Consider the following 20,766-nt stretch of genomic DNA (forward strand, 5'->3'; position numbering starts at 1 on the left):
TTTTATTGAGCTGGCGGGATACCTGTAGTAGACGGTCAGATTTTAAAAATTCAAACTGATCTGTAATTAGATTGACAGCCTCTATCCAAATACGTAACTATTATATTGTTTTACTGAAATTAAATTTTTGCATTGGCTTAGCTACTTCATTGCCCAATTTTTTTTGGCATTTGATTAAATTTTCTTTGGTGAATTTGTATCAATTATAGAAGTGGCAAAATTGATTTAATATCTCAGCAAATATTAAATAACATTGGGTAAACCGTGGGATCGGTGAACACCTGTTGTTATTAAAGTGAGAAGTTTGGTATTAGCTTATAAACTCCAAAACGTTTATGTGTTATTACGAGTGCATTTATATTGTATATATATCTATACATCTATATATATATATATATATATAATATATTAAAACACATTTTTGGAGGGGGGGGGGGGGGGGGGCTTCCGGGGTTGGCCAGGGCGACGATCTGTCCGGGATTCAAAGGGACGACTCGAAATATCATCCAATTTTTTTAATAGATCTACATGCTACATCTATTCTAACAGGGTAATGATGAGAAAACAAGTGGAAAAAATTATATCTTTACAGATTCTAGATCTATTTTTAATTAACAGATCTAGTCTAGATCTAGAAATCTAGATCTTAAATTGTACTAACAACAGGTGAGTTTTTGCTTTCGTTTCACACCAATTTCCGGCTTCGGGTAATCGATTACTTGCGCAAATGAAAGTTTCGTTCAATTAATCTTCCCAAAAACAAACCAATCTATTAAATATTAGATCTAGATTTAAATATAAATCTATTTTAATAAAGTAAACAGAATTTTAATTATTGCCACTCATTCTTTAATGACAAGAAATGTAAGATAAAGATTTAATTTGTTGGGTATCATTTTAATTGTATTCATTTGCTCTACAGTAAACAGATACTAGACTCTAGAGTCTAGATCTAATATCAGCACTAACATCTGGATATTTAATTTCGTCTAAAGACCATAATCATCGTAAACAAAGTAAACACTCTATGAAATTATTAATTAAGTCAACGTAGATTTATTTCTTTTTATTTTTCTACATTCTCTTTGGTAATAGTATAACGAAAAATTTATTACTCTAGCTAGATCTACTAGTGGGAAGCTATTGTTATTAAAATCATTGACAATTGTCAATTAGTTACTCAATTAGTATTAGGCAGAGGCGTAGCGAGGGGGGGGGCGGACCGCACCGGGTGACACCATTTAGGGGGGTGACACCAAGGCAAAAAATAGCAATGTCGATTTGCCCCCCCTCGAACTTTTGATTTGCACCCCCCTCAAACTTATGATTTGCACCCCCCTCAAACTTTTGATTTGCACCCCCCCTCTCAAACTTTCAATTTGCACCCCCCCATTCGAACTTTTGATTTGCACCCCCCATCAAACTTTCAATTTGTTTTTCCAACCCATTTTGGCGCCCTCCTAAGGTCGGCGCCCGGGGACATATGTCCCCCCCCCCCACCTCGCTACGCCTCTGCATACTTTCAGTTATAAACTTTAGGCTATAGGTCTAAACTAAAAACAATAAATTATAACTATTGTCTTCATAAAGAAAAATGTTGTAGTTAGGTATTTAGTAGATCTATTTAGTTTTTGAGTTTTAGTCTTTCGTTCCCCTCTAAAATACTAATAAATAACACTGTTCGATCTAGTTCTAGATCTAGATCTAGATCTAGAGTTAGATATATTCTAGAGGTCTAGACGCCTAAATAAATCGATAACAATGAGTGAATCAATTAGAATCTAATGTAAACAAAAACAAGGTTAAAAGAATATAGATCTAGGCTAGTTAATAGTTTGTTTAACAAATCTTACTTTTTTTTACTAATGTCCAAAATGTTAGGCCTACTTTAAACTACTTAGTACTTATTAAATTTATATATATTATTACTTATTAATATTATTTATTACTAATTAGCCTACTTACTACTTAGTACTTAAGTTATTATTACTTATTGGAGTTATTACTTAGGCCTACTTTATTTGGTAAAATCTTAGTTTAGCGTCGTAAATTCGGCCAAAACTAGAGTAATGTGGGAGAGAGTGAATTAATGAATATGTCATTAAATATGAGTATATTTTCGTATATTTTAATAAAATATTATAAATAATTGAATAATAGATCACCATTGATGGTTAAATCAATTTAAATATCCTGAAATTAATTTTTATCAACCCTGTTCGAGATAGTAAATTTGCTATTAAGAACAGCAGCCATCTTAAGAAAATGTTATTGAGAGTAGCTTCCCTTTCATTTCTATTCATATGAAAATGTATTTAAATATGATTGTCTTGTTGTATAGTCCGTATTACAAAGCATTTTTTTAAATGTGAATTTCCTAACAAACAACTTTATTAATTCTAGAAGCATTGTGAGATGCAACTTGTATCCATGTATTAAATCACCCTTCCCGGGACAAACTTTTCGATTTGCACCCCCCCCCTCGAGATTTCGATTTGCACCCCCCTCAAACTTTCAATTTGCACCCCCCCCCCTCAAACTTTCGATTTGCACTCCCCTCAACCTTTCAATTTATTTTTCCAACCCATTTTGGCGCCCCCTAAGGTCGGCGCCCGGGGACATTGTGTCCCCCCCCCCCCCCGTCCCCCTCGCTACGCTACTGATCTTACTATTACTAAATAGTTGTGAGTTTTTTCTTATTGTTTGAATGTTCACTATTTTCATTTCAGGTTTTTCTTTTCATCAGTTAGTAATTCTATCGTAACTTATGACTTTTTTTTTTACTTCTCTTTACCTTAATTAAACCCCAACCTCCGTCATATTTTTGTCGTCAATGTCACAACAAGTCATAATGTAAAAAATTACGCTTCACTCTGCCTTATCTAAGATCTCTAACCATAATTTTGACAACATTAAATGTTTGTCATCATTTACATATACAAAGAGACCAAATGTATTATCCACCAGCTTCCCTCGTAAAACATCATCTAAAACGATGAGCCCGTCCACCCCTTAAGCGCGTGTTGTCATTATGGTCGATCCCAAGTCTCCACCTGCCAGACACATTTTGGTTATCCTTTGTTGTCAAATCGTCAATATCAAGTACACAAGTGAGTGATATGGGGTTGTCCATAAATGATGGCACAATGATGTCACATATGATTTGCTACGGGAGTGAGTGAAGATTTGTGACGTCAACTCAGGCGGCTTTGCAATTTATGACGTGTCGGTCTCATGGAAGGAGGTGAACGGGGAAAAATACCTAGGTTATTGATGGAGAACCTCTATAATGCTTTGTTCAATCAAAATAACGATAAATAAGCATTAGTATACGTATACCTTGCTTAAAACACAAATGTCGCAAGCCTGCTAGTTTAAGACATTCGGCAAAACGTCCGCAACACATTATCCCCGTCAAAAAGGCTTGCCACCAAATGCCTGCCGACGAATAAGCCGTGTCTAATGCGGGGCGTTAGGAATACGGCCATTAGCATGGGCCACGTTAGAGCACCAGTAAGCTATCGCGCTTTGTAAGATGACGTAAATACTTAAATTCAATTTCGCTAAACTGCGCGAAAATTTAACATGTTCCATCGTTTGAGGAAATTTATTTTCTTGGACTTAAATTGAAATATGTTGACTGTCTGGTCTGGCTCTTAATTTCCGAATATCACTTTTAATGTATCAAGATTCAGAACTATAATTTACTTTAATATAAGTGTCATCTTATCGTTTATTGTGGTTTTTAAAAAGCGCAGAGCAGCTACAAAATCGGACGGCCATCCTGTTTTCACCAAGCTTCTTTTGGAGCTTAATATGGGTAGTCTAGTTCTATACGGTGTGAGCTTAATACATTTTTAAAGGGCCGAAAGTCTCAAGACAGCAAGCTTGCAGAAATAACTACGTACGTTTAAATGGACGAGTGATAGATGTGTTAGGGGCTGTTTAATGAACACCAACTTATGTAATCAAACTAAACGTCGCGAAAGCGTCAAAAAGGCAGTGCTTATTGTTGTTTTTTTCTATAAAATTAGCCTAACGGTCGGCGGTACCGCTACATGACGTCACGTGCGAGCGTTAACTCGGTGACGATGTGCTAAGTGGGGGAATGAAAAAGGTAGGGTTCAAGAAATGCGACTCGGCAAGCTTTTGACATTTCTTGACCTTTCTTAATAGTTCTTTCGTCCCCACTGAGAAAATGGATCACCAATGAATGACGCGTCATACTTCTACAGCTGGTCTTTCTCCCACAACCATCCCGTTTTCACGAGAAAAAAAACCTGACCAGTCTCCAAAATCACATCTCTGAGTTCTACTCAACCTCTCCCCACCACAAATCACAATTTCTATCTGAAACAATATGTTCATATGTTTGCTCTGTAATAATGCACGCTGTCATTACTATCTTAAGAGCGACGTCATTTATGAGCGATCTAATATTGATTTGCTTACTGCAAATAAAGTGTTAAAAAGTTCGACCTCCCAACAATTGTTGTGGTCTTGGATGCACACTATTAAGTCTGATATGGTCTATTAGTCATTCATGTCAACTATATTTTTAAAAAAAGAAAAATTACTATACAGGGGGTCATCCATAAATGATGTCACGCTTTTTTTTGACGATTTTTACCTCCCCCCCCCTCCCCTCCGTCAAACGTAGTCACAAAAAGCCAGACCCCCCCCCCCCTAAAATGACGTCACACCTCAGCCCTCAAAATTGCAGTTGAATTTTTTTTTAACAGCTATATTTTTCCAAAATCTTGTCTGAACTCTGTCAAAATAGAGTATTTTAATCAATTGTTATTACAATGTATTAAAACAGTTTTTTAAAACGCAAAATAACGTCTAAAATTCGTTTTGTAACATTGCTTTTTTAAAATGCAAAAGTGTGATGTCGCTCCATCTGAACCCCTCCCCCCCCCCTCACACACAACGTCACAAAATTACGGCCCCCCCTCCCCCCTACGAGTGTGACGTCATTTATGGACGACCCCCGGCATATATTAAAACAATACAAAACAATCATATTAAACCACAAAATCAACACAAAAGACATGCGAATAGACAATTTATTGTTTTTAAAACATGGCCGCTGCTTGTATTTACTCATTGTTGTCTCGAACGGGGTAGTTTAAAGTTTATTCCAGGATATTTATGACTGGTTTGGTCTTGGGTTGTGATTTGGTATTCAATTATCTGTTATATTATGTAAAATATGACATAAATATGGCCAAATGAAAGAAATATTCATTAGTTACCTTCATCGCACATTACTAGCTAAGTTGGAATTTACGACGCTAAACTAAGATTTTACCCTTTATTTTATACTTAACTACTTTTTACTTAGCCTACTTGAACTTCATTTTATTTATTCATTTAATTTTAAACTGAATTCAGAATTAATTAATAATTATTTTATGCCTAGCTAGATGTACTATTTTTTTTAAAGTTTATTTTATTGGCCTAATATTATAGTCTAGGCTAATTAGTTTATTAATATTAGTGTTATAATTAGGCCTATAGTTTAGGCTACTACTATTTTTTACTAACTAGAATCTACTACAATAACAATCTAGGGGATGATATTTTGAGTCGTCCCTTTGAATCCCGGTCAGAACGTCCCCCCGTCGTGGCCTCAACCAACTGGCGGCTTGTTGCATTGGGTTAAATATAAACTCAAAACAATAATATAAACAATCTCATTCATGACAAAAGTCGCATTTAGTGTTTCTTTCAGGCAACTCTACTTGGGAAGAGATGCATGAAAAAACTGTGCACGCTAAACACTTTTTAGATTAGACAAAGTTCCCCCTCCGGGGAGGAAAAAGTCTGAAAGAAACACTGGTGTCGCGCTTAGCCACTACCCGAAGAATTGCATGAAAGAAACTCTTTTAGGGGGAGGGATTAGACGTTCTATCAGGGGAGGGGGGGAGGTTAAATGGGCTTCGCATAAAAGAAACTCTGCAAGCAAACCACTTTTTACATTAGCCAGATGAATTAGGCTGTACCTTCATTATAGAGTATCGATCTTTCTTCTTCTTCGTTCTTAATTATTAGTGTTGAAGGGGATCGAGATTTATCTGCCAGTGGGTTTAAACTCGAGACTTTGTTCGAATTTATCAACCAGCTTTTTGCCGACTCGACCACGCCTCCAACACAAGCGTTACGTGTCAACTGGTTTATGCGCCATTGAGGCCATTGACTCCGATTTCAGCCTGCTTTTCTTTTTGGATTTGCTTCCATAGCCTTTGTCCAACCAAGAACAATCTACAAGGCAGCAGTTGTTTAATTTTGGAGTTGTCTCTCCTAGAAGAGTGGCTGTCCCCCAGCTAATGAGCCTCATCTGCCCGAGGGTTCGAACTCGAGACTTTTCGGTTTAGCAACCATGAGCTTTACCGACTCGACCACGCCGACCCAGAGTATCGATGACAACATTTCTTTTGAGTTTGGGGGGGGGGGGGGGGGGGGGGTCGGCTTTGCCCCTACCCCAAGATTTGACTGAAAGAAACTCTTAACTCAAACCACTTTTAAGATTAGACAAAATTGGCTTTTTAATTCAATGTTTACTCGAGAATCAATGACGTCATACTATTCTATGCACTTTCCCGCTTGAGACAATTTTTTGCTATATACTCAATGTGACGTCATGTTTCGTTTCCATTTTACTGTGCATGTTTTTATTTTGCTTGTGTTTTCTCTATGTCAGATAGATAGATAGATACACAGACAGATAGATACATACACAGACAGCGATACTATTAGTATTAATTATCAGCATTTGTCATAGCTTGGGCAATCGCTATTTGAATTTGTCAATTGTGGTTGTCTCAGCTTTGGAGGTCATTGTGAGTTCATTTGAGGTTATTTTAATATTATCATGCATGTGAGATACTTATAATTGTAACAATACAAAACTTTACAAACTTAACCACCTTTCAACTATGAGTTCTGTACTTGTCAAAACTTGACCCATTGCCATGAAAATCTTAACTGACACTCACATATTTTCGAGAGTAAAAAAAAAAGCTAAATCTAGATTTCTAAATATGGTCTTTCTTTAATGACATCAGTATTCTTTTGACGTTTTTATCCTCCTCCCAATCATCACAAACTATCAGACACCCCACTTACTAAAATGATGCTACATTATTCACCCTTCACTTTTTTGTGTTTAAATACAATAAATAGCAATTTATTTCTACTGATAACATTTTTAAAGTGGCAAGTTGGAAAAAAACTTTTGCCCCCCAGCCTAGCTGTACAATGGGCTGTACAATATTACTTATAGCCTTATTCCTCTAACAAAACTAACTATTGTGTGGTTGACCGGTTGCGCTTTGAGCAGATGATTAGGGGGATAGAATAGAATCTAGTATATTTAGAACTAGTAAAGATATCTACCCATCTAGTCTGTAAGTAAAGTATAACATCTTTAAAAAAAAAATTTTTATAATAGCATATTTAAATCTACTGTTTAAGTTTTTATCATGTTAATCTCATTAGGACAACTCATAGGCCTGAATAACGAACATTTAGATGACAAGAAATCCCAGGTCACTGTAACGCTGTTTAGTTAATATGCCCATGCGCATCTTCTTCCGTCTAAAATCTGCCTAAACTTTTATCACAATTAAAATAGCAACACTAATATATTTACCTATAATGAAGAAAGGCATTTAAAACTCACCTTTATAATCTAATCTAAATACTGCTCTCACTTGTAAACAAAGCTTCCATGGCTTCCATTTTATATCCATCTTTTTATATTTTTTTCAGTCTACCATTATCTACAGCAGACTACAAACCAATCAGGTCAACCTGAGCATTCAGCCTACCTACAGTGTTGTAGAGGACTACAAACCAATCAGGTCAACCTGAGCATTCAGCCTACCTACAGTGTTGTAGAGGACTACAATCAGGTCAACCTGAGCATTCAGCCTACCTACAGTGTTGTAGAGGACTACAACTACAAACCAATCACAACAACCTGAACATTCAGCCTACCTACAGTGTTGTAGAGGACTACAAACCAATCAGGTCAACCTGAGCATTCAGCCTACCTACAGTGTTGTAGAGGACTACAAACCAATCAGGTCAACCTGAGCATTCAGCCTACCTACAGTGTTGTAGAGGACTACAACTACAAACCAATCACAACAACCTGAACATTCAGCCTACCTACAGTGTTGTAGAGGACTACAAACCAATCAGGTCAACCTGAGCATTCAGCCTACCTACAGTGTTGTAGAGGACTACAATCAGGTCAACCTGAACATTCAGCCTACCTACAGTGTTGTAGAGGACTACAACTACAAACCAATCACAACAACCTGAACATTCAGCCTACCTACAGTGTTGTAGAGGACTACAAACCAATCAGGTCAACCTGAGCATTCAGCCTACCTACAGTGTTGTAGAGGACTACAATCAGGTCAACCTGAACATTCAGCCTACCTACAGTGTTGTAGAGGACTACAAACCAATCAGGTCAACCTGAGCATTCAGCCTACCTACAGTGTTGTAGAGGACTACAATCAGGTCAACCTGAACATTCAGCCTACCTACAGTGTTGTAGAGGACTACAAACCAATCAGATCAACCTGAGCATTCAGCCTACCTACAGTGTTGTAGAGGACTACAAACCAATCAGGTCAACCTGAACATTCAGCCTACCTACAGTGTTGTAGAGGACTACAAACCAATCAGATCAACCTGAGCATTCAGCCTACCTACAGTGTTGTAGAGGACTACAACTACAAACCAATCACAACAACCTGAACATTCAGCCTACCTACAGTGTTGTAGAGGACTACAAACCAATCAGATCAACCTGAGCATTCAGCCTACCTACAGTGTTGTAGAGGACTACAAACCAATCAGGTCAACCTGAGCATTCAGCCTACCTACAGTGTTGTAGAGGACTACAAACCAATCAGGTCAACCTGAGCATTCAGCCTACCTACAGTGTTGTAGAGGACTACAAACCAATCAGGTCAACCTGAGCATTCAGCCTACCTACAGTGTTGTAGAGGACTACAAACCAATCAGGTCAACCTGAGCATTCAGCCTACCTACAGTGTTGTAGAGGACTACAAACCAATCAGATCAACCTGAGCATTCAGCCTACCTACAGTGTTGTAGAGGACTACAAACCAATCAGGTCAACCTGAACATTCAGCCTACCTACAGTGTTGTAGAGGACTACAAACCAATCAGATCAACCTGAGCATTCAGCCTACCTACAGTGTTGTAGAGGACTACAACTACAAACCAATCACAACAACCTGAACATTCAGCCTACCTACAGTGTTGTAGAGGACTACAAACCAATCAGATCAACCTGAGCATTCAGCCTACCTACAGTGTTGTAGAGGACTACAAACCAATCAGGTCAACCTGAGCATTCAGCCTACCTACAGTGTTGTAGAGGACTACAAACCAATCAGGTCAACCTGAGCATTCAGCCTACCTACAGTGTTGTAGAGGACTACAAACAGAACAACCTGAGCATTCAGCCTACCTACAGTGTTGTAGAGGACTACAAACAGAACAACCTGAGCATTCAGCCTACCTACAGTGTTGTAGAGGACTACAAACAGAACAACCTGAGCATTCAGCCTACCTACAGTGTTGTAGAGGACTACAAACAGAACAACCTGAGCATTCAGCCTACCTACAGTGTTGTAGAGGACTACAAACAGAACAACCTGAGCATTCAGCCTACCTACAGTGTTGTAGAGGACTACAACTACAAACCAATCAGGTCAACCTGAGCATTCAGCCTACCTACAGTGTTGTAGAGGACTACAAACAGAACAACCTGAGCATTCAGCCTACCTACAGTGTTGTAGAGGACTACAAACAGAACAACCTGAGCATTCAGCCTACCTACAGTGTTGTAGAGGACTACAAACAGAACAACCTGAGCATTCAGCCTACCTACAGTGTTGTAGAGGACTACAACTACAAACCAATCAGATCAACCTGAGCATTCAGCCTACCTACAGTGTTGTAGAGGACTACAAACAGAACAACCTGAGCATTCAGCCTACCTACAGTGTTGTAGAGGACTACAAACAGAACAACCTGAGCATTCAGCCTACCTACAGTGTTGTAGAGGACTACAAACAGAACAACCTGAGCATTCAGCCTACCTACAGTGTTGTAGAGGACTACAACTACAAACCAATCAGGTCAACCTGAGCATTCAGCCTACCTACAGTGTTGTAGAGGACTACAAACAGAACAACCTGAGCATTCAGCCTACCTACAGTGTTGTAGAGGACTACAAACAGAACAACCTGAGCATTCAGCCTACCTACAGTGTTGTAGAGGACTACAAACAGAACAACCTGAGCATTCAGCCTACCTACAGTGTTGTAGAGGACTACAAACAGAACAACCTGAGCATTCAGCCTACCTACAGTGTTGTAGAGGACTACAAACAGAACAACCTGAGCATTCAGCCTACCTACAGTGTTGTAGAGGACTACAACTACAAACCAATCAGGTCAACCTGAGCATTCAGCCTACCTACAGTGTTGTAGAGGACTACAAACAGATCAACCTGAGCATTCAGCCTACCTACAGTGTTGTAGAGGACTACAACTACAAACCAATCAGGTCAACCTGAGCATTCAGCCTACCTACAGTGTTGTAGAGGACTACAAACAGAACAACCTGAGCATTCAGCCTACCTACAGTGTTGTAGAGGACTACAATCAGGTCAACCTGAGCATTCAGCCTACCTACAGTGTTGTAGAGGACTACAAACAGAACAACCTGAGCATTCAGCCTACCTACAGTGTTGTAGAGGACTACAACTACAAACCAGTCATATCAAGCAGCTAAAGAATGCTGTCCTGGCTGTTTGTGAAAACATCCTGTCTGTCTCTACTCAAACAGCCAGAGCCATTTGTTAGTTTATCCTCTAGATTTCTCTCATCAATAGCCAGATCCACTAAGATCCATTGCTTGTCACAAATATACAAAACCAGATTCTCTCAGGTAGACAGACACTCAGCAGTCAAGTTTTCATCTGACACAACTTTGATGAGTCCAGTATGGGGCAGGCTTGTGGTCAGGCTGGAATGTAGAACTTTCTCCAGTTCAGTCAGAAGATTTGCCCCCTCGTCTCCTTATGGGAAGTCAAACAAGACAGGTCTCATCTACATCACAGCTGTATTTATATTCATGTTGGGTGGTGCTTATGCTGGTGTACCGCTCTACAGAGTATTTTGTCAGGTATGTCATTAGGGGTACGTCATCTTCGCGATCTGCTATTTATTGTACATTATAAATAAATAAATATATATTTTTTAGATCTACATCATTTTTTCACAAATTTTGTATTGTATGATATACATCAGATTCTGGTAACTTTTGATTTGCTTCAGGCTAGTGGTCTAGGAGGTCAAGCTGTGAAAGGTCATGACACAGAAAAAATAGAAACAATGGAGAAAGTCAACCGTAAAATTTTAGTTAAATTTAATGCAGATGTTGCATCAAGTATGAGATGGAACTTTCGACCCCAACAAACTGAGGTCACGGTAGGTCTAACCAAATTTTTTTACTCCTCCACAGCAAGTGGAGATGTATGACCTGTTAGGTGTTTACATCTGACTAAATTCTTGTGTCCCACCACAGGTAAATCTTTAGATCTGACTAAATTCTTGTGTCCCCCCACAGGTAAATCTTTAGATCTGACTAAATGCTTGTGTCCCCCCACTGGTAAATCTTTAGATCTGACTAAATTCTTGTGTCCCCCCCCCCCACAGGTAAATCTTTAGATCTGACTAAATGTTTGTGTACCCCCACAGGTAAATCTTTAGATCTGACTAAATGCTTGTGTCCCCCCACAGGTAAATCTTTAGATCTGACTAAATGCTTGTGTCCCCCCACAGGTAAATCTTTAGATCTGACTAAATGCTTGTGTCCCCCCCCCACAGGTAAATCTTTAGATCTGACTAAATGTTTGTGTACCCCCACAGGTAAATCTTTAGATCTGACTAAATGCTTGTGTCCCCCCACAGGTAAATCTTTAGATCTGACTAAATTCTTGTGTCCCCCCACAGGTAAATCTTTAGATCTGACTAAATGCTTGTGTCCCCCCACAGGTAAATCTTTAGATCTGACTAAATGCTTGTGTCCCCCCCCCCCCCCCCCCACAGGTAAATCTTTAGATCTGACTAAATGTTTGTGTACCCCCACAGGTAAATCTTTAGATCTGACTAAATGCTTGTGTCCCCCCACAGGTAAATCTTTAGATCTGACTAAATGCTTGTGTACCCCCACAGGTAAATCTTTAGATCTGACTAAATGCTTGTGTCCCCCCACAGGTAAATATTTATAGATCTGACTAAATGCTTGTGTCCCCCCACAGGTAAATCTTTAGATCTGACTAAATGCTTCTATCCCCCCACAGGTTTATCCAGGTGAAACTGCTCTAGCATTTTACACTGCCAAAAATCCTACAGACAAACCTATCATAGGAATTTCTACTTATAATATCTTACCTTATGATGCTGGTCAATATTTCAATAAAATTCAGGTGAGATTTTTCAAATTCTTTAAAAAGAATTATTTTATTATTTTAAAATAAGCCAACACAGAATGATAGATTTAAAAATAACGAGCTGACCCGCGACGTAGCATACGCCGCTATTTTGTTGTTTTATTTTCTATTTTTCACTAATTCATAATTTGTGAATTCGACACAACCAATGCTGCGACTGAAAATATTTTGCTTTAAAACACTGTCAGTAGCTAGTGAAGGACAATTATCCTCACCCTCACTTTCCACTCTTCCTCCCTACCCCCCCCCCCCCGTGAAAGCAGTCGTCCGCGACACTTTACAGACAACAATGAAAAGATCAAGCAGAACTGATTACCTCCTCTTAGTTTCAAATTGTTCAAAAACTAAATTATCTGCCCCTAATAACAGTCACTAATTTGACCCGGCCCTACGATTGTAAACAGCTCACCAGACTGGTGGGGTGGGGGTGGTATCGATATGGTCTGTTGGTCTGTATGGTCTGTTGAGCATGCCTTGAGAGCAAGATAGGGGCCTGGGCGGCGTGCGTATACTTGGTGTCCCTCATGGTCCCTCCATAAAGAGAATTCTATATATATAGATAATGAGTTGTTCCCCTATGATACTTGCACGAAGCTGGTTTGCAGTATTATAGTTTGTTTTTAAATGTGATTACCTAAATAATACTAGACCCTGCACCCCTAGCACCCACCCTCTCTCCAGATGTTTGCTCTAGCTAAAAAAAAAGATGGGAATTATAAGTGATTCATTTTTTCATGAGTGACTACTGTCAGCTGATGACATGAGTGACTGGCTTGTCATTTGATGACATGAGTGTGTGGTGTGTTGGCTTATGACATGAGCATTTGGCGTGACATTTGAGGGCAGTTATAAATAGTGGCACATACAACAATATACAAAAGTAAACTGAAAATTTTCTAAATTAATAGTAAGTAAACCATTTTGAATTCTCTTTTTAATTTTCAGTGTTTTTGCTTTGAAGAACAAAGGCTGAATCCAAATGAACAGGTAAAATAGATAATTTTCACACTCCATCTAAAGCTGTGGTCAGTTAACCCTAAAGCTACACTGGCTCTCGGACATTACCCCCCCCCCCCCCCCCATCAATTACCCCATGAAAATCCCACCCCCTGTATTTACCACCCTGTCAGTTCCCCCCACCTGGGCCCAGAAAACTGGAGTAGGACATTACCCTCAGGTTGTGTCAACTTAAGATGGTTATTAGTTTAGGAGATTAAGATTGATAAGAATAGTGATACGTGCCAATGTATTAGGATTATCTTTTAAAGTGTGTACAGTAATGTTTGTAAACATTTATCTTTTAAAGTGTGTACAGTAATGTTTGTAAATGTTTATCTTTTAAAGTGTGTACAGTAATGTTTGTAAACGTTTATCTTTTAAAGTGTGTACAGTAATGTTTGGAAATGTTTATCTTTTAAAGTGTGTACAGTAATGTTTGGAAATGTTTATCTTTTAAAGTGTGTACAGTAATGTTGGTAAATGTTTATCTTTTAAAGTGTGTACAGTAATGTTTATAAATGTTTATCTTTTAAAGTGTGTACAGTAATGTTTGGAAATGTTTATCTTTTAAAGTGTGTACAGTAATGTTGGTAAATGTTTATCTTTTAAAGTGTGTACAGTAATGTTTATAAATGTTTATCTTTTAAAGTGTGTACAGTAATGTTTGTAAACGTTTATCTTTTAAAGTGTGTACAGTAATGTTTGTAAACGTTTATCTTTTAAAGTGTGTACAGTAATGTTTGTAAACGTTTATCTTTTAAAGTGTGTACAGTAATGTTTGTAAACGTTTATCTTTTAAAGTGTGTACAGTAATGTTTGTAAACATTTATCTTTTAAAGTGTGTACAGTAATGTTTGTAAACGTTTATCTTTTAAAGTGTGTACAGTAATGTTTGTAAACGTTTATCTTTTAAAGTGTGTACAGTAATGTTTGTAAACGTTTATCTTTTAAAGTGTGTACAGTAATGTTTGTAAACGTTTATCTTTTAAAGTGTGTACAGTAATGTTTGTAAACGTTTATCTTTTAAAGTGTGTACAGTAATGTTTGTAAATGTTTATCTTTTAAAGTGTGTACAGTAATGTTTGTAAACGTTTATCTTTTAAAGTGTGTACAGTAATGTTTGTAAACATTTATCTTTTAAAGTGTGTACAGTAATGTTTGTAAACGTTTATCTTTTAAAGTGTGTACAGTAATGTTTGGAAACATTTATCTTTTAAAGTGTGTACAGTAATGTTTGTAAACGTTTATCTTTTAAAGTGTGTACAGTAATGTTTGTAAACGTTTATCTTTTAAAGTGTGTACAGTAATGTTTGTAAACATTTATCTTTTAAAGTGTGTACAGTAATGTTTGTAAACGTTTATCTTTTAAAGTGTGTACAGTAATGATTGTAAACATTTATCTTTTAAAGTGTGTACAGTAATGTTTGTAAACGTTTATCTTTTAAAGTGTGTACAGTAATGTTTGTAAACATTTATCTTTTAAAGTGTGTACAGTAATGTTTGTAAATGTTTATCTTTTAAAGTGTGTACAGTAATGTTTGGAAACATTTATCTTTTAAAGTGTGTACAGTAATGTTTGTAAACGTTTATCTTTTAAAGTGTGTACAGTAATGTTTGTAAACGTTTATCTTTTAAAGTGTGTACAGTAATGTTTGTAAACATTTATCTTTTAAAGTGTGTACAGTAATGTTTGTAAACGTTTATCTTTTAAAGTGTGTACAGTAATGATTGTAAACATTTATCTTTTAAAGTGTGTACAGTAATGTTTGTAAACGTTTATCTTTTAAAGTGTGTACAGTAATGTCTGTAAACATTTATCTTTTAAAGTGTGTACAGTAATGTTTGTAAATGTTTATCTTTTAAAGTGTGTACAGTAATGTTTGGAAACATTTATCTTTTAAAGTGTGTACAGTAATGTTTGTAAACGTTTATCTTTTAAAGTGTGTACAGTAATGTTTGTAAACGTTTATCTTTTAAAGTGTGTACAGTAATGTTTGTAAACATTTATCTTTTAAAGTGTGTACAGTAATGTTTGTAAACGTTTATCTTTTAAAGTGTGTACAGTAATGTTTGTAAACATTTATCTTTTAAAGTGTGTACAGTAATGTTTGTAAACGTTTATCTTTTAAAGTGTGTACAGTAATGTTTGTAAACATTTATCTTTTAAAGTGTGTACAGTAATGTTTGTAAATGTTTATCTTTTAAAGTGTGTACAGTAATGTTTGGAAACGTTTATCTTTTAAAGTGTGTACAGTACGGTTGGTAAAGGCTTGTGAAGCAAAAGACAAAAATGTAAATCGTAAATGTGGTGCCGTTGTTTATATAATCTTTTTATGTCCAGGTGGTTTAACTTTTGAAGTTCATATAATTCTAATTTTAGTAGGCACCCTGTGTGGGGAGTGGACTTGAGTGGCAGATGAATAAAACTTGTTTGAGTGGAAGATGAATAAAACTTTGAGTGGCAGATGAATAAAACTTTAAGTGAGCCCAAATCCCCAGTGTGGATCAATCTTGTAATCAGTCAATTGAAACCATTTCTCCTGTTGATGGGCTAGTCTTGTCTGCCCCAGTCAATTGAAACCACTGTCTCCTGTTGATGTTCTAGTCTTGTCTGCCCCAGTCAATTGAAACCACTGTCTCCTGTTGATGTTCTAGTCTTGTCTGCCCCAGTCAATTGAAACCACTGTCTCCTGTTGATGTTCTAGTCTTGTCTACCCCAGTCAATTGAAACCACTGTCTCCTGTTGATGTTCTAGTCTTGTCTGCCCCAGTCAATTGAAACCACTGTCTCCTGTTGATGTTCTAGTCTTGTCTGCCCCAGTCAATTGAAACCACTGTCTCCTGTTGATGTTCTAGTCTTGTCTGCCCCAGTCAATTGAAACCACTGTCTCCTGTTGATGTTCTAGTCTTGTCTGCCCCAGTCAATTGAAACCACTGTCTCCTGTTGATGTTCTAGTCTTGTCTGCCCCAGTCAATTGAAACCACTGTCTCCTGTTGATGTTCTAGTCTTGTCTGCCCCAGTCAATTGAAACCACTGTCTCCTGTTGATGTTCTAGTCTTGTCTGCCCCAGTCAATTGAAACCACTGTCTCCTGTTGATGTTCTAGTCTTGTCTGCCCCAGTCAATTGTAACCACTGTCTCCTGTTGATGTTCTAGTCTTGTCTGCCCCAGTCAATTGAAACCACTGTCTCCTGTTGATGTTCTAGTCTTGTCTGCCCCAGTCAATTGAAACCACTGTCTCCTGTTGATGTTCTAGTCTTGTCTGCCCCAGTCAATTGAAACCACTGTCTCCTGTTGATGTTCTAGTCTTGTCTGCCCCAGTCAATTGAAACCACTGTCTCCTATTGATGTTCTAGTCTTGTCTGCCCCAGTCAATTGAAACCATTGTCTCCTGTTGATGTTCTAGTCTTGTCTGCCCCAGTCAATTGAAACCACTGTCTCCTGTTGATGGGCTAGTCTTGTCTCCCCTTAGCAAAAGTCAATTTTGTTATGTCAGCACTTTGGTTGACTGCAGATTGTGTCATTACCTCTAGTTGCAGGCATTGATTTGACATTTCCCTCAGGGCAAAGTCAGCTGTCAGAGGAGGGGGGGGGGGGGATCACAGTGGCAGACTACTAGAATGTCTGCCCTTCAGTTCCTTCTGTCTTATTGTATTGGTTCATGTGGGGTTGGGGGTGGTCTATGTAGGGTGTTGGTCTATGTAGGGTGTTGGTCTATGTAGGAGGGTGTTGGTCTATGTAGGAGGGTGTTGGTCTATGTAGGAGGGTGTTGGTCTATGTAGGGTGTTGGTCTATGTAGGAGGGTGTTGGTCTATGTAGGAAGGTGTTGGTCTATGTAGGGTGTTGGTCTATGTAGGGCGTTGGTCTATGTAGGAAGGTGTTGGTCTATGTAGGAGGGTGTTGGTCTATGTAGGAGGGTGTTGGTCTATGTAGGGTGTTGGTCTATGTAGGAGGGTGTTGGTCTATGTAGGAGGGTGTTGGTCTATGTAGGGCGTTGGTCTATGTAGGGTGTTGGTCTATGTAGGTCTATGTAGGAGGGTGTTGGTCTATGTAGGAGGGTGTTGGTCTATGTATGAGGGTGTTGGTGTATGTAGGGTGTTGGTCTATGTAGGAGGGTGTTGGTCTATGTAGGAGGGTGTTAGTCTATGTAGGAGGGTGTTGGTCTATGTAGGGTGTTGGTCTATGTAGGAAGGTGTTGGTCTATGTAGGAGGGTGTTGGTCTATGAAGGAGGGTGTTGGTCTATGTAGGAAGGTGTTGGTCTATGTAGGATGTTGGTTTATGTAGGGTGTTGGTCTATGTAGGAAGGTGTTGGTCTATGTAGGAGGGTGTTGGTCTATGTAGGAGGGTGTTGGTCTATGTAGGGTGTTGGTCTATGTAGGTCTATGTAGGAGGGTGTTGGTCTATGTAGGAGGGTGTTGGTCTATGTATGAGGGTGTTGGTGTATGTAGGGTGTTGGTCTATGTAGGAGGGTGTTGGTCTATGTAGGAGGGTGTTAGTCTATGTAGGAGGGTGTTGGTCTATGTAGGAGGGTGTTGGTCTATGTAGGAGGGTTTTGGTCTATGTAGGGTGTTGGTCTATGTAGGAGGGTGTTGGTCTATGTAGGGTGTTGGTCTATGTAGGTCTATGTAGGAGGGTGTTGGTCTATGTAGGAGGGTGTTGGTCTATGTATGAGGGTGTTGGTGTATGTAGGGTGTTGGTCTATGTAGGAGGGTGTTGGTCTATGTAGGAGGGTGTTGGTCTATGTAGGAGGGTGTTGGTCTATGTAGGAAGGTGTTAGTCTATGTAGGAGGGTGTTGGTCTATGTAGGAGGGTGTTGGTCTATGTAGGGTGTTGGTCTATGTAGGGTGTTGGTCTATGTAGGAAAGTGTTGGTCTATGTAGGGTGTTGGTCTATGTAGGAGGGTGTTGGTTTATGTAGGGTATTGGTCTATGTAGGAGGGTGTTGGTCTATGTAGGAGGGTGGTGTCTTGCGTTAGATGTCCATGATAAGGTGCGAAATACTGAGAGACATACGGTGTCGTTTATTGATGCGTGTGACGTCATGTGACACGCCCTACCTGTCAATAGAGACAGCTGCGACTGGTGCATGTCTTCATACGTCATGTGACACGCCCTACCTGTCAATAGAGACAGCTGCGACTGGTGCATGTCTTCATACGTCATGTGACACGCCCTACCTGTCAATAGAGACAGCTGCGACTGGTGCATGTCTTCATTCACAAAACGTTTGACCTCATTCTGCTCCTGCACGCGAACGTTGTCAGTCAGACATTCCGTGACGTCTAGAGCCCCGACATCGTGACGTCTAGGGCCCCGACATCGTGACGTCAAGAACCTCGACATCGTGAAGTCAAGAACCCCGACATTGTGACGTCAAGAACTCTGACATTGTGACGTCATGAACCCTTACATCGTGACGTCAAAAACCCCGACATCGTGACGTCAAGAACCCCGACATCGTGACGTCAAAAACCCCGACACCGTGACGTCAAGAACCCTGACATTGTGACGTCATGAACCCTTACATCAGGACGTCAAGAACCCCGACACCGTGACGTCAAAAACCCCGACATCGTGACGTCAAGAACCCTGACATTGTGACGTCATGAACCCTGATATCACGATGTCTAGGGCCCCGACATCGTGACGTCAAGAACCCCGACATCGTGACGTTAAGAGCCCTGACATCGTGACGTCATGAACCCTGACATCGCGATGTCTAGGGCCCCGACATCGTGACGTAAAGAACCCTGAGATCGTGACGGCAGGTTCCCTCATACCGCTCCCTTCCTACCCTTGCATGTTATCTCCCATTACCACAAATGTAGATAATATCTGCGCAGATACTACCTTCTCCCCCCCCCCCCCCTCCCCATTCTTACCGCTCAGCCAAAGAAACGATGTAGCTGATGAGTCACTCCTTGTTATCCCCTGGGATCCCTGTCTACAGGTTACTGGTCTATCGCAGGCTGGGCCGACAGGTACTGAGTGCACCGGGGCCGACCGGTACTGAGTGCACTCGGGCCGACAGGTACTGAGTGCACCGGGCCGACAGGTACTGAGTGCACCCGAGCCAACAGGTACTGAGTGCACCGGGCCAACAGGTACTGAGTGCACACTGGCCGACAGGTACTGAGTGCACCGGGCCGACAGGTACTGAGTGCACACTGGCCGACCGGTACTGAGTGCACACTGGCCGGCAGGTACTGAGTGCACACTGGCCGGCAGGTACTGAGTGCACACTGGCCGGCAGGTACTGAGTGCACACTGGCCGGCAGGTACTGAGTGCACACTGGCCGGCAGGTACTGAGTGCACCCGAGCCAACAGGTACTGAGTGCACACTGGCCGGCAGGTACTGAGTGCACACTGGCCGACCGGTACTGAGTGCACACTGGCCGGCAGGTACTGAGTGCACACTGGCCGGCAGGTACTGAGTGCACCGGGCCGGCATGTCCTGAGTGCACACTGGCCGGCAGGTACTGAGTGCACACTGGCCGGCAGTTACTGAGTGCACCGGGCCGGCATGTCCTGAGTGCACACTGGCCGGCAGGTACTGAGTGCACCCGGACCGAAAGCTACACGAGAGCTACTGATGGCACGACCACTGATTCACCAACCCTACGCTCCTTTCCATGGTAAAACCATCCCAGACTTTGACTCATCTTTTGGCTGCCAGCAACTTTTATCAGATACTCTCAGCCTTTTTTAACTGGGTCATGGCCGCGCTATTGATTTATTCTTCACCGGCAGGGTGTGCGTTTGAAGGCATGGTGACCTCAGTATTGGCTTCACTATCCATAAATCCGTTTGATCATCACCAAAGATATACATTTTAAAACATGACCGTGTTTGTTTTTTTAATGAGCCATATTTTAAACTTGTTCTATTCCAAGGTGGACATGCCCGTGTTTTTCTACATTGACCCCGAGTTTGCTGAAGACCCAAAGCTGGAGCATGTTAACACCATCATGCTGTCCTACACGTTCTTCGAGGCTAAGGAGGGGCTACAGCTACCCCTGCCTGGGTACGCCAAGCCTCACCCCGCCACATCCTAGTGGCCTGCTGTTGTTTGTATATTCTTAACACTATTAAATAAAGCCCCTACCATTCAATGAATGATTCATTGTGTCTGGCTTTTACTGCACCCATTCCGATACAAATTTCTGCTTTCTCATCCGCCATTACTCCATGCA

At 40.1% G+C, this 20,766-nt stretch overlaps 2 protein-coding genes across 9 annotated transcripts; both read left to right on the top strand.

Annotated features, from left to right (window-relative positions):
• The first annotated feature begins 716 nt into the window (after positions 1–716).
• LOC131951742 (uncharacterized) lies at positions 717–10,569 on the top strand. Of its 6 annotated transcripts, none has more exons than XM_059314125.1 (3): positions 717–864; positions 7,777–7,812; positions 9,447–10,569. In XM_059314125.1, exons 1-3 carry the CDS (start codon positions 853–855, stop codon positions 9,771–9,773), a joined length of 375 nt encoding a protein of 124 aa, XP_059170108.1. In that variant the 5' UTR covers positions 717–852; the 3' UTR covers positions 9,774–10,569. The 6 variants fall into 6 exon arrangements, 1 of the variants encoding a protein (XP_059170108.1); XR_009388443.1 differs by lacking the exons at positions 717–864; positions 9,447–10,569 and adding exons at positions 1,673–1,786; positions 7,920–7,986 and having other exon boundaries at positions 7,777–7,868; XR_009388439.1 differs by lacking the exons at positions 717–864; positions 9,447–10,569 and adding an exon at positions 1,663–1,786 and having other exon boundaries at positions 7,777–7,980.
• On the top strand, positions 8,202–20,689 carry LOC131951740 (cytochrome c oxidase assembly protein COX11, mitochondrial-like). 3 transcript variants are annotated; one of them, XM_059314123.1, is made up of 6 exons: positions 8,202–8,217; positions 10,783–11,244; positions 11,397–11,549; positions 12,425–12,550; positions 13,520–13,561; positions 20,467–20,689. In XM_059314123.1, exons 2-6 carry the CDS (start codon positions 10,855–10,857, stop codon positions 20,626–20,628), a joined length of 873 nt encoding a protein of 290 aa, XP_059170106.1. In that variant the 5' UTR covers positions 8,202–8,217; positions 10,783–10,854; the 3' UTR covers positions 20,629–20,689. The 3 variants fall into 3 exon arrangements, with proteins under 3 accessions (XP_059170106.1, XP_059170105.1, XP_059170104.1); XM_059314122.1 differs by lacking the exon at positions 8,202–8,217 and adding an exon at positions 9,379–9,452; XM_059314121.1 differs by lacking the exon at positions 8,202–8,217 and having other exon boundaries at positions 10,713–11,244.
• The last annotated feature ends 77 nt before the right edge of the window (positions 20,690–20,766 follow it).

This window comes from Physella acuta, unplaced genomic scaffold (genome assembly GCF_028476545.2).
Source record: "Physella acuta isolate Inbredline_101_S28 unplaced genomic scaffold, ASM2847654v3 ptg000824l, whole genome shotgun sequence".
NCBI classification, from domain to species: Eukaryota; Metazoa; Mollusca; class Gastropoda; family Physidae; genus Physella; species Physella acuta.

Coding starts and splice junctions, on each gene's coding strand:
- LOC131951742 (XM_059314125.1), top strand. Junction 7,813..9,446: donor GCAGACTACAAACCAATCAG/GTCAACCTGAGC, acceptor CAAACCAATCAG/GTCAACCTGAGCATTCAGCC.
- LOC131951740 (XM_059314123.1), top strand. CDS start 10,855: ATGCTGTCCTGGCTGTTTGTGAAAACATCCTGTCTGTCTCTACTCAAA. Junction 11,550..12,424: donor CCCAACAAACTGAGGTCACG/GTAGGTCTAACC, acceptor ATCCCCCCACAG/GTTTATCCAGGTGAAACTGC. Junction 12,551..13,519: donor AATATTTCAATAAAATTCAG/GTGAGATTTTTC, acceptor TTTAATTTTCAG/TGTTTTTGCTTTGAAGAACA.